We start from the raw sequence: 14616 nt of genomic DNA, 5'->3' as shown, positions 1-14616 counted from the left end.
GCTTCTACCCAGATACTCTATGCTAGCCTAGTATCGGTTTGATATCCAGTACCATCCCCAGTGTATACCCATTTAACCTTTAACCTTTATTAACCTCTCACCTGACCCCCCCCCCCCCCCCCCCCCCCCTCCCTCTATCTTTCTCGCCAAAAATCGTAGTGCCTGTCAAGCCGCAGAGCGCCAAAGTGACACACAGCAATAAGACCAGCATGGTCTTGACGTGGGTCGCCCCTCCTGAGACTCTGGCCATCACGTACCATGTCACGGCCCGCGCCAGGTTCTGGGGCGAGGAGTGGAGCCAGACCGTGGTCAACGACACCGTGTATGTGTTCGAGGGCCTGCGCATGGGGACCAAGTATGACTTTGAGGTGCAGACATTGGCAGGGGGTCTGTTGAGCGATAAGGTCAGAGCGTTCGGCTTCACAGGTGAGCCAATCGGCTTCCTCGTTTCTCTACTGGCTTGGCTTACTCTGTCGTTCTTGCAGGTCTGTTTTTCCTCTCTCTCTCTCTCTCTCTCTCTCTCCTCTCTCTCTCTCTCTCTCTCTCTCTCTCTCTCTCTCTCTCTCTCTCTCTCTCTCTCTCTCTCTCTCTCTCTTATTCATCTCTCCATGTGTCTCTCTATCTCTCTCTCTCTCTCTCTCTCTCTCTCTCCATTCTCTCTCTCTCTCTCTCTCTCTCTTCTCTCTCTCTCTCTCTCTCTCTCTCTCTCCTCTCTCTCTCTCTCTCTCTCTCTCTCTCTCTCTCTCTCTCAGATCCTGAGAAGACGGATCTGATCCTGAGTCTGCACTGTTCTACCACTAAGGCTCTTGAATGTGAGAATGGCACCATTCCAGACAGGGATTCTTGAAAAGGTCAGTCCTGAACATGAGGCAGGTCTCTTCACCCGACGGTTGATCTCATTTTATTGGGTATTTCTTGGCTAGGGTAATATTTGTTAAACTTTGATTAAATTATGCAAAACCTGGCTGAGGCGGTTAGTGGAGTGTTGAGTGTAATATATATATATATACTAGGGGTGTAACGATGCATCGATTAATCGAAATGCATCGCTTCTAATGTGACGATTCAACTGCATCGATTTGAAAATGCTAGAATAGATAAAAATTTATCGGAAGAAAATTTATGTTATGTATTTTTTTGTGTGTATTGTTTTTATTGACCTATAGTCCATTCATGCTGAGTGAATCAGTTCCCCCAGCTACATTTGTGTATTCAAATTATTTTGGGGAATTAACTGATAGAAAATTTATCGAAAATAAATCGAATCGAATCGAATCGTGGTCAAATGAAGAGATTTCATGATGCATTGAATCGTTGCCTGAATAATCGTAATAGAAATGAATCGTTGTGAGGTCGCTGCCCGGTAGCAAAAACCAATAAAATATCTACCAAAAACATAATAAAAAATTTATAAAAAATGTACACTGGTTACTGTTGGAGGATTTAAACACAATATCCTGAAAAATAACACTTGAAATTGAAAACCCCAGAAAACTGGACCAAGAAAACGATTGTTGAATTTTTTCCGAATCTATGCGGAGTCTCCATGGGTTGAGAATCACGATTATTTACATGAATCAGCTATTTCTCCCATCCCTACAGTTTACAGCTGTACCTTGAATGTTTTATGGATTAGTATTGGTACCATGATTCAATAGGAGAAGAGTGTCCAGTACGTTGTGTTTGTTGTGTTCATTTGATCTTTATTTATGTCTTTGTGTTGTTTTGCAGTTGAAGCAGTACTTTGAGAACACATTGACAAGGAACGTGTTCTGGGAACTCAAGTGGAAAAACGAATGAATTCAAGTCAAGCATATACGTGCACGCTCACACACACACACACACATAGACTCAGACACACACACAGACAGACACACAGACACACACACACAACGTACACACACACACACACACGCGCAAACACACACGCACACACACATAGACACAGACACACACAAACACACACACGCAAACACTACACACACACACACGCAAACACACACACGCACACACACAGGATACACACAACACACACAGAGTTACATATGAACAGATGGGCGTATTATATGTGTATGCTGTGTATATGTATAATGTCATGACATGGTTCTGCATCCTGGCCTGTTTGCTCAGAAAGAATACTGTTTAATGATGCTAGTGCACAGTCTGCTACAATGAAGCCACAAAGCCAATATTTGATCCTTAGTCATTTAGATATATGTTTGTTTAGTTTATTGAATTGTGCTGTTGATTTGTCTTTTGTTTGCTTAGCCTTTGTCTTGATTGTACTGATCGTCTCATGCTCAGATTTTGTACATTTCACAAAATGTTACAGCTTTTTCCATTTGAGTAAGTACCACCTTAAATATGTTTTTAGTAATAAGTACCACCTTAAATGTTTTTAGTAAGTGCCACCTTAAATATGTTTTTAGTAAGTACCACCTTAAATGTTTTTCGTAAGTGCCACCTTAAATGTTTTTCGTAAGTGCCACCTTAAATATGTTTTTAGTAAGTACCACCTTAAATAGTTTTTTAGTAAGTACCACCTTAAATAGTTTCTTTTTCTTATTTATGAAATAAAATGTATTATGTGGATATCATGTCACTCAAGTCCCTACCTCTGGTCTGCATCTTCTGGCCACCTCAGACCCACTCCTATCTGAGCTCCTGGGGGGTCATCAAAGAGAAGCAGGCTATTCTCTGTCCCTCGCTCCACAATGGTGGAACGAACTCCCCACCACAGTCAGGACAGACTAAAAACACACTTCGTCAATCAATATCTGAAATAAAAATTTATAAATAAAAATGAACCTTCGTACTGTCTTTTACTATTATGCACTTTGCTACTAAGGAATCTCCCTTGCCTATATTACTACCTACTATGCTAATAAGCCTCAGTCTGGTGTGGGGGTTATGTAGTGTGGGGATGGCTGCTTTTTGTATTATGAATTTGATTAGGGTTTTTATTGTTGTTTTAATTGTCTGTATGACATGTGAATGTTGTGAGTGTATAAGTCTGTAACTGTATTTGACGTGTTATGGACCCCAGGAAGAATAGCCCCAGCACTGCTGTGGCTAATGGGGATCCAAATAAACTTAAACTTAACCCTTTCACTGCCACACGACAGAAGGTTAACCCTTTACTATCACACAACAAAAATAAAGGGTTAACCTTCTGTCGTGTGGCAGTGAAAGGGTTAACCGGCTGTCGTGTGGCAGTGAAAGGGTTAACCTTCTGTGTGATTGTCGCAGTGAAAGGGTTAACCGTTTTGGTAGTGCGGCAGTGAAAAGGTTAAGCATCACCTGCCCTGGGTCAAGCTAATCAAGCCGGTGAGGTAGTCAGTAGTGTGCACAGGTTAAATCTACCTCCTCACCAGGGGTGTAAAGTACTTGAGTAATTGTACTTCGTTACAATACTTAAGTACTGTTTTGGGAATTTGGCGGCTGGGCTACGTGGCGTAGTGGGCAAGGCGCTCGCCACGAATGACGGAGACGCTGGGCTTGCCTGTTCGAGCCCAGCGCTCCACATTGCTTTCAGTTTAGCTGGTTGTTCATACTAATACACATTGGCCGTATTAGGGGGTGGGAAACTGATGGGTGGGGATCGGGCGTTGTGGACAGCGACTCCTACAGGTCGGTTGGTGCGCCTGCGCAGTAGAATCAAGAAGTGTCGGGGGCAGCGTGAGCCTCCCACGCGTTACTCCTCGCCACTGAGAGATCGAGCTGCGCAGGTGAAAAGATGCGACTGCTGTTACCTCAAGTACCGGAGGGGACTTGTGCTATGTATGACTTAGTCCACATTGCAGCCGGCTTGTGGGAGGCAAGAAACAGCGTTCGTGACAGGGGAGGGTTGAATTGGATGATACGAAATTGGGATGGGAGAAAATATAGAAAAAATGGGAGAAAAAGTGGATAAAAAAAAAAAAAGTACTGTTTTGGGAATTTGTACTTTACTCTAGTATTATTAGGTTTGTATACTTGTACTTTTACTCAATTACATTTCAGAGAAAAAAAACATACCTTTTACTCCTTACATTTAAAATGCAGAGCTACAAAGTACAAATCTCGCAGGTCCAACCATTTTAATTAGTATATTTGTTTCTCTGGCTGAACTAACGTTAACATTATTAATCCTGCCGCCGCACTTTATTTAAAAACAGACAATCAAATCCCCATTAATGGAAAATTAATTAACACCTGCTATCAGAAGAATAGACAGTCAGAGTGACAAGCTACAGAAGATGGCCACAAATTATAGTACGAGTGATGGTAATCAATAATCTTTTTTGTGGAAAAGTAATACTTTTATTCTTTTTTTTTGATCAAATATTTTTATTTTCTTTTCTTTTTTCCAACATGAAACAAAACATATCACAATACAACAACAACAATACATAAAAAGACTTACTCAACACCACATGACAAGACAACTACTGATACAACTGTACAGTGATCATCCTAACATGGACACTCGCTCGTTCTTTTCCCCCCCCCCCCTCCCCCCGCTCACCCCAGGACCTCAACATGAGTCACACTCATAATACATCACAATACATCACTCAGCAAAAAAAAAAAAAAAAAAAAAAATCTAAACAAACATTTCCAAACTTATATGCGTTCCCTCAACTTTGCCACTGTAGCCAACCAAATTACGATATCAGATTCCCTAACCCCTATAACACGTGCCGTGGATATCTCCAAATAGATCACGTCAAGGTAGGTGAGAAACCATACCTTTGGACAGAGTCTATCTGGATGAAACCAACGTGAGGCAATCAATTTTTTTGCGGCTGTGAGGCCGGCCAAAATTAGTTTTTTCACCTGTATAGAGGTCGGTAATTTAGAGAGATCATTCAGTAATAGTACAGAAGGAGATACAGGTATGGTTAGAGAGAAAATGTCTGAGAGCTGATATGTAACATTTTCCCAAAAAATCACAACAGGAGGGCATTCCCAGTACATATGCATAAATGTACCTGTGGCGCCACTTGGACACAAGGTACACAGAGAGTCAGGTCTGAGACCCATTGAATTCAATCGTCTAGGGGTTAAATAAGTCCTGTGAATAAAATTCAGATGAATCTGTTGGTGATCTGGGTTGTGTGAGGATAACCGAACATTTTCCCAGACTGCATCCCAATCAAAATCTACATCCAACTCCGGAACATCCTTTCTCCAAATCGTATCCAGGGGGAGCTCTTTATACGAGGTCATGAGTAAATGGCGATAAAAGTCAGAGACAAAGCCTCTCGATGTCTCCTTGTCATAAAAGAACTTGTGAAAGCGGTGATGCACTAGTGGAGCATCCCATGGCACGCCATGAGCCTTCAGAGCTGCTCTTATTTGTAAATAAAAGAAAAAGGAGGTTCCGGGGAGATCATATCCGTTGGATATATCCTGGAAAGATCGGAGGCCAGAGTTATCAAAGATATCCCCCAATGTGTGGATACCTTTCTTTTCCCATCTAGGGTACCTAATAGGTTGTTGTTCAATAAGGAGAAGATTGTTATTAAATAGAGGGGAATGCGTGTGCCATTGATGGCGGTTTGTACCCACTTTCTGAGTGTCACGCCAAGTTTGGATCACATGTGTGATTAAAGGGCCAAATCTTCATTTACATTGTTTAATTGATATGTTGGTATACACAATATCCTGAAGTCTATATGGGGACACCAACTTCTCCTCCAATGGTCGCCAAGATACAGCTGCTTGAGCATCAAACCAAGTGATCAAAGGTCTCAGAGAGAAAGCCTGAAAATAATATTTAAAGTCTGGAAATGCTAAGCCCCCATCGAGTTTACTCCTTTGGGCAGTTGATCTCTTCAAGCGCGGGCGTTTATTGTTCCAAACGAATTTATACGAGGCAGAGTGCAATTTCTGCCAGTAACCAACAGGAGGAGGTAACGGGAGCATGGAGCTGATAAAGTTAATTCTGGGTAAAATATTCATTTTAATTATTGACGCACGGGCCTGTAATGAATTTTTTAATTTGGACCATCTGTTAAAGTCATTCGTAATCCTGTCACCCAAGCTGGAGTAATTATACCTTACCGTCTGGCCTATAGTGGGGAATATTTCAATCCCGAGACATTTAAAGTGCTCCACCATAAGCATGTTTGCCGGTAAGATGGTAGCCTTCGCAGGCTCATTAAGTGGAAGAAAAGCAGATTTTGGCCAGTTGATCTTAAAGCCGGACAGGCTGCCGAATTCATCTATCACGCCGAGCAGATGAGGTAGAGAGATGGAGGGATTTTGCATAAACAGGAGTACATCATCTGCGTATAAGCTAATATGATGATGTGTGCCCTGAATTGAAATAGGAGACATAATTTGGGATTGTCTTATGTATTGAGCTAGGGGTTCGAGGGATAAAGCGAAGAGTCCGGGACTAAGAGGACAACCCTGTCTAGAAGAACGCGAGACAGAGAAGAGTGGCGAACAGAACTTTCCCGTTAAGATCATGGCCGAAGGCTCAGTGTATAATACTTTGATCATATGAATGAAACCCTCACCCAACCCCATCCTTCTGAGAACTGCCCATAAGTAAGACCACTCCAATCTGTCAAATGCCTTCATTGCGTCCAAGGATATGACCGCTGTAGGGGCTGCAATATCCTTGCTGGCATTGATCACGTGCAGTAACCGTCTGATGTTGTCAGTAACCAGGCGGCCTCTTATGAAGCCGGTCTGATCAGGGTGAACTAGAGATGTCATGTGCTTTTGAAGTCTGGTGGCTAGAACCTTGGCATATAGCTTAAGATCGGCTCCGAGGAGACTTAGGGGCCTGTAGCTGCCACATTCGGTGGGGTCCTTATCCTTCTTGAGTAAAACAGATATAAGCGCCATATTGACATCTCTAGAAAAATTGCCCTCTTTGATTGAGTGTAAGATCATTGAGAGTAATAAGGGGCCGAGTACATCCCAGAATGCAAGATAGAGTTCCGGTGGAATGCCGTCCCATCCGGGAGCCTTGCCCCGTTGCATATCCGCAATCGCCTCTCTAAGTTCAACCAGCGTGATAGGTGCAGCTAACAACCTAGCACTATCTTCTGAGATCTGTGGTAGATTGATTTGATCAAGAAAATCCTCCAGCTTGGTATGATCAAAGACCACCTCTGACTTGTACAGATTGGAATAAAAACAACGAAATGTATCATTAATCTTTTTTGGGTTGGTGGTTACCTCCCCCTGTTGGTTCTTAATGGAAGGGATATCCGCAAATTGCTCACTGGCACGTATCTTCATAGCTAATAGGTGACTAGGCCTGGAGGCGTGAAAGTAGTAGTGCTGTCTTGTTCTGTGCATCTGAAATTCAGATTGTTGTCTTAAAATAGAGTTAATCTCTTTTTTCACTACCTTAATTTGAAGCTCCAGTCGATTAGAGTAGTTGTGCTGCAAGGAAGAGATCAACATGGCTTGAAGCTTTTCCAGTTCCTCTAGCTTGGAGAGACGTCCCTTGCGGAGATTAGATGCAAAGAGAGTAGTGTTACTTCTGATAAATCCCTTAACCGAATTCCATAGGATTCTGGGGTCCTGTACAGAGCCAACATTAAACTGTAGGAATTCAGTGAGCTTCTCTTTAAATTGCAAGTTAAACTCTCCGTTTTTCAGAAGTGTTGAGTTAAAACGCCATCTAGGGGCACGGGATGTTATTTTACTGAGTGAACCTTTGAGGAGGATACCTTTGTGGTCTGAGAGTGCTATGGGCACTAAGTCAACATCAAAGCTATCAAAGAGATGTGGGGAAGAAAAAACATAATCAATTCTGGAAGAGGTCTTATGTCTCAACGAGAAGAAGGAGTAATCCCTCGCAGATGGGTTGAGCAAACGCCACATATCAATTACCCCTGTGTCCTTAGACCAGGCCTGTAGGGCTGTGGTAGCTTGCTTCTGATCAGAGTTTTCCGTGTGATTGGATCTATCGATCAATGGATCCCAAACTGCATTAAAATCAGCTCCTACTATTAAAGAGTAATCAGGTAGTTTCAACATAGCTGAAGTTAGTGCAGCATAAAAGTTAGCGTCATACAAATTAGGGGCGTATGCAGAAATCAGCGCAATTTTCCGGTTAGAGCATTCTATTTTAGCAATAGTGATTCGACCATTTGCATCAGACCACACATCTAACAGTTTAATATTCAAATTTTTCTTCGCCACTATGGCTACCCCTCGGGTCTTGGTGCCAAAAGAAGAAGAACTTATGTTATGATAAAATTTATTTGCCAATTTTGCATTATCCGCCAATAAAAGATGAGTTTCACTCAGCAAAGCCAGATCCACTTGCTTCCTCTTTAGCCACGTTAGTACACTTGTGCGTTTATGTGGTATATTGAGACCCCCTGTATTCCAGATCAGGATATTCAAATTAGCCATAGTCTAAAAGGGATGCAGTCTGGTTGAATGTAATTCGTTTGGAGTAGAAAACTATAATAGATACATATTCACTTGTTAAGGTTCCATTGAGTACCGAGCGTGAGCGTGAAAACAAAAATAAAACAGAGCGAGTCGACTGAAAAGAAAAACAAAAAACACAATCCCCCATTCCCTCCCCCCTCCCCCCCACTACTATAACTTCTCCTATCCGGAGATTAAGCTGCATCCCACCTGGTCGTCTGCAAACTAAAATGCAAACAGCCAGGTAAAAAGCAGACTTCCTTCTCAGTGGCTACACGCCACGCTCCCACAACAGTAACAAAAAAAAGTATAATTAAATGCCTCTAAAAGGTAGAGAGGAGAAGAAAAAAATAATAATAATAATAATAATAATAATAATAATAATAATAATAATAATAATAATAATAATAATAATAATAATAATAATAATAATAATAATAATAATATCAATAATAATAATTATTATCATTATTGTTAAACCGTAGTGGTTTAATTAAGTTTAAACAAGTCGACACACACACCCACAACTGAATGATAACCAATGGGCAGCACATCCTGCAAACTGGGGAGGGCGCAACATTGACTATTAGTCTGTTATTTCTTAAAGTATGCTCTTAAAACTCAGAGCAGAGGGTACCTGCCAATGTACAGTTTCCTCCCCCTCAAATGTATGTATTCTCCTGTATGTCATAAATGTATGGTTGCCACAGCACTATATATCTGCATGTAACAAATATTATGAATTAAGATTGAAAAAGAAAAAGAAAAAGAAAAAGGGGGGCCCTGATGTAAACAAGACCAGTCCTTATCTGTTCTGCATCCCATCAACAACCATTGGGCCATACTGCATTGTACCCACTCTGCAAACCGCCAGCAAAACCTCCAACCAATCAATCAAACCTTTGCCTGCAGTTTGGGGGTAGTGCAATTAGTTTGCCGCACCGGGTGGGGGCGATGTGCATGAGTTCGTCCGCCATCACAGCGAGTTCAGAGTTCAACATGTAAATGAGCAGATAGTGACGCGTCTGGTCACCGACGCAGCCAGGTGCTGGGCGTGACGTTTAACTATAGTGAAAGAGCATGGCCAATGAAATTACAAGACCCCCATTCATGAAATAAGTAAGCAGGAGCAACTCGGCGACGGTCATAAATATCATAGATATATATATACCTCCATGATAAACAAGACGATAAATCCGCGTCACGCACAGGAGCAATACAAAATAGAAATCATATCGATAAGCATAGCTTAGAGTAAACAAAATGCACGATTTGCAGTGGAAACTATTATAAATAAACAAAACAAAACAAAAATAATAATACGGGCGATGTTCCCGAGCGACACACAATGTCCCAACATCACCCATCTAAGCACGGAGATAGACAGACAGTCGTGATGTTTAGTGTGTTACCCAAAGTAGACATGGGTAGGATAAACCGTGTCATGCACAAAAGCAATACAAAATATAAATAATATCGATAAGCATAGCTCAGAGTAAATACAAATGTACAATTTACTTGGAACGGAGAGCATAGCGCTAGTACCACGGCAAATAGCAGATACAATTATCCATATAACGTTGTAAACAAAACGAGCAAAAAAGAAAAAAAAAAAAATTAAATGAGAGAAGAGGCTCCCCGGCGACATATGTCCCAACTTTAGCCGTCTAAGGATGAAAGCACGGAGATATAACTATAGAGTCGTGGTGCTCGGTGTGTTACCCAAAGTTTCACTCTGCTGGAGTCGATGTGTGTTGTTTCTTCAGAAAGTCTGTAGCTTCCTTAGGTGAAGCAAGATGTCTTTTTGCGCCGTCTTTGTCTTTGATGAAGAGTCTCGCTGGGTACCATAAGGATGGTTTATATCCCTGCTGGTAGAGGGATCCCATAACATCTCGGTAGCGGGAGCGTTGTTCCAACACTTCGGGGCAGTAGTCCTCGAAGATTAGCACAGGTTTCCCCCTGTAGGTCAGCGAACCTCTCCTCTTCCGAGCCTCCCGAATAATAATCTCCTTGGTTCTGAAGCGGTGTAGGCAGGCGATCACCGCCCGGGGCCTGGAGCCAGGGGCTGGTCTGGCCGTCAGCGCCCTGTGGCAGCGATCAAGTTCGGGTGGTGTAGCAAGCACTTCCTTGCCCAGAATTTCCACCAGCACCTCGGCAAAAAAATCATTGGGTCGGTCGCTTTGGATAGACTCGTCTAGCCCTATTATGCGTATGTTTGACCGACGGCCACGCGACTCAACATCGATAAGCTTGTTCTTCAGTTTGGCGTTGCTCTCCTCCAGAGTCAAACACCTAGCCTCTAAGCTCACCATCCTATCGGACCATGTATTAAGTCCATCCTCCAAGGATGTCAGACGCTTGGCATGGTCAGCCACGGATAACTGGAGGTTATCTAGTTTGGAGTCGGCCGAGGCGGCGGAGACTCTGAATTCGAGCGTGAGGTTCTGAATTAGTATGGCAATGCTCGTCAAATCCGTCGGCTCGTCGTTTGTGAATGGTAGATCCGCGTCCCTAGTGTCCTTGTTCTTTGGCCATTTCGATGCCATTATGCCTGTCACAGCCAAAAATTCATTAGTAGCAAAATATCAGAAGAAAGAAAGTAAAAAAAAAAAAATAATAATAAAGTATCAATGAGGCTTTTTAGCATAGGTTTGTAAAGTTGGGGAGTTGCAGCGTGGAGAAACACGTCTACCACATCCTATACCGGAAGCCAACCCAGAACCTTCTCTCGTAATACTTTTATTCTGTACATTATTGTTTAAGCATTTTTGGTTGAAATAAAATTATACGTAATTATTTTACGATTAATTGCGAATTGTTTCATGCTGAGCTATAGATTGTGGATGAACACACACAGAAAGGTACACCATGCCAATGTTCATGCTTTATTTGTTTTAAACGAGACGATTTAGAAATGTATCCATTGGAAATACATTGCAATTTCAAGCAAGGTGGGCCGTGCGGCCCGTGCCAGAAACAGCAGTGACGTAACCACTACACCTCCCTATAGACCAGGAAGTAACCACGACACCTCCCTATAGACCAGGACGTAACCACTACACCTCCCTATAGACCAGGAAGTAACCACTACACCTCCCTATAGACCAGGAAGTAACCACTACACCTCCCTATTGCCTGTTATGTGTTTTTTGGTGAGATACCCCTCCTGGTAGGGCTCCGTCTTCAACTCAGGTCTGTAGAACATATCATTGTGCCATTTTGTCAAATTCCCAGTAGGGATGTCCGATATATCGGTATCGGTTGATATCGGTATCGGAAATTAAGAGTTGGACAATATCGGTATCGGTAAAAAAGCCAATATCGAACATCCCTAATTCCCAGTGTACTATTAGTGAGTTGACTGCTTCGTGTTCCAAGGAAGTGCCTTATCTTAACTTGTGTTGTTGGGTGTAGAGTTCAGTACACCAGTGAGATCACTGTCTCAACTTACTGCTGTGACGGTATCTGTTGGCTGCTGTAAATTCAAAATGTACATTTTGTAACATGTAAATGTACTGATTGTAGTAATGTGACTGTAGACTGGTGTAGTGATTGCACTCAGGGTTAGTCCTACTGGCCCACGTAATTTCCCAGAGGGAAGCATTTCACCCGTGTTACCGGGTTAAAGGTACTTAAAAAGAAATTTGAAAAATAAAGTTTTGTACAGTAGGCTTTGTTTCCCCCACAGCCAGCTGGCTTCCCTATATAGACCTGTTCACTGTATACGTCAGACTCGGTGTGTACATTGCATCAAGTGGGCAAAAGGAATGTAATCCTGGTCAGAACAATGGTGCAGACTACAATATATTCACATTTGTTAGCCATGCTAGCGATCTAAACCATCGATCCATGCCAAAGCTAGATATGTAAAAGGTGAAAGACTCGCACTCACAGCCATGCTGAGTGTCATGGTTTCTCCATAGAGCCCCGTTGTACTTTTTTAGCGCAGCAGCTCGCGCAGGTCCGGGGCAACTTAGTCATGTGACTCAATTGGTATTGCTGATTGGCTCGAACACGGTATGTTTGTAAACGGCGAACAGGTATATATAGTCCATAGCCCTTCTTCCAGCTAGCCTATTCATCTACTGTAGCCAATGTCAAGGGCTGATGGATTTTAAACATGTTTTTAGAATCCAAAGCAAGTCATCAAAGTGAAGCAGGCTATTCTCTGTCCTCGCTCTACAATGATGGAACGAACCGGACAGCTGTCGACTAAACACACCTCAAAACTACTACCTATCATGCTAATATGTCTATACTACTATTCTACTATACTTATACTACTACCCATTATGCTAATATGTCTATACTACAATGCTACTATACTTGTACTACTACCGATACTACTATGTTTACACTACTAACCATTATGCTAATGTCTATGCTACTATACATGTACTACTACCCATTATACTACTATGCACTCAGAGTGTAACACTCAAGTTCAACACTATTTAACGAACAAGACCACTGACCCTTAGCTGCCAGAGTTGTACCCCTCCTGCTGACTTGAGTCGCTTTGGATAAAAGTGTCAGCTAAATGTTATAAAGTAAATTAAATGTATTGCCTATTTTGATAACCTGGTCTGCTTGTTTTTCCGGCTCGCAGTGTTTTAAATAAACTGAACATTTTAGTTTTGACCTGGAAACTGTGTCTCTGCTCCTATTTGTACAAATTAACTTATGTCCTTTGGGTGAAATCCCCCAGGTGCCGTAGTTATGTTTGACTGAGGTTGGGGGTACTATATCCCCCCCAGTCACGTTACACAGAAAAGCTTCACTAGAGTCTAGGGCTGACCCAGATTAGTCGACCAATCGTTCGAAAGGAGCCGTAGTCGACCTCTTAGTCGAATGCAAAAAATATTTTTTTTAATCGTTCTTTCCAAAAGCAAAGAGACCTAGAAGCGTGGCTAGCGCTAATGGCGCGCATACCAGCGAGGCTAACTGCCTAAGAAAACGGGCACAGAGGCACTGAAAGAGGATTTCACCCATCTAATGAACACACTAGACTAGACAAATATCAAGATGTATCCATCAAGAAGCCTTCAGTCGACTCCTTCAGACATTAAGCCCAAATGTAATGATAAAGAAAATAAAAAGATTTTCAATTTCGGCCAATCAAAGTCAACTATCCAAATCCTTAGTCGGGCACAGCCCTACTAGAGTCAAAGATGGACTTTTTATTATGTACAAATTAGGAAAGTGCATTATAACGTGCATATACTATACAAACAGAAACAGATACCGAATATAGTTGGATTTACATATATGTATATGTTCACAAATATAATTATACAGATTTATTGGGCTGATCTCACTGGAATATTAAAAGCCTACTATCCTGTCTTAAGAGTTCTTGAGTATTTTGTGGCTGCAAAAGGTTCGTCACACTGGTAATGTAAACACAAGTAAAACAAATCAATACTCTGATTTAGAATGGGTTATAAGTTCCACATAGCTGGTTTTCTATCTACAGATCAAAGATCAATCCAATCCTGTCTTATCCTATTGCTTTATTTAGTATTTTCTTGGTTAACATGCTTGCATACATCGTTATGCAGTGGAGGTGGGCTTCCCACTCTCCAGGACATTTATAACAAGCGTTGCAGGGCCAAGGCTAAGAGAATAATAATAAGACTAGTCACCGAAACAACTGCCTCTTTGAACTGCTGTCAGGCAAGCGCTACCGGAGTCTCATGGCCAGTACAGAGAGACTCAGAAGGAGCTTCTATCCCCAGGCCATCAGGATGCTCAATGACAATGACACTATGTAACAACAACCCATCATCCTTTCTCCTCTCCGTGTGTTTCCACCCAGGTCCTGCAGGTGTCCTCGTGTTTCTCCAGAAATGCTGTCTGTGCTGTGACCAGCCTGGCCACTTCACTTCTACCAGCCATTTGAAGAGTCACTCACTAGTGTGAGAGGGAATACTAGTGAGAGAGGGAATACTAGTGAGAGAGGGAATACTAGTGAGAGGGAATACTAGTGAGAGAGGGAATACTAGTGAGAGAGGGAATACTAGTGAGAGAGAATACTAGTGAGAGAGGGAATACTAGTGATAAATGGAATACTAGTGAGAGAGGGAATACTAGTGAGAGGGAATACTAGTGAGAGAGGGAATACTAGTGAATCATAGTCGACCATCCAAATCCTTAGTCGGGGACATCCCTAAATACTAGTGAGAGAGGGAATACTAGTGAGAGAGGGAATACTAGTGACTGGGA

General features: G+C 42.2%; 1 protein-coding gene across 1 annotated transcript in view; it reads left to right on the top strand.

Moving 5' to 3' along the window:
• LOC311226719 (receptor-type tyrosine-protein phosphatase eta) overlaps positions 1-847 on the top strand; it is a gene marked incomplete at its 3' end in the record, with an annotated part of 102669 nt that extends 101822 nt beyond the window's left edge. The window contains exons 8-9 of the mRNA XM_084312131.1: positions 160-426; positions 753-847. Of these exons, the coding sequence (XP_084168257.1) occupies positions 160-426; positions 753-847 (362 nt within the window). The remainder of the gene's footprint in view (positions 1-159; positions 427-752) is intronic.
• Positions 848-14616: the final 13769 nt, after the last annotated feature.

This window comes from Notolepis coatsorum, assembly GCF_963971535.1.
Source record: "Notolepis coatsorum genome assembly, chromosome: 4".
Classification (NCBI taxonomy): domain Eukaryota; kingdom Metazoa; phylum Chordata; class Actinopteri; order Aulopiformes; family Paralepididae; genus Notolepis; species Notolepis coatsorum.
The sequence above is the reverse complement of the archived record's forward strand: the minus strand, read 5'-3'. Positions and strand labels throughout refer to the sequence as shown.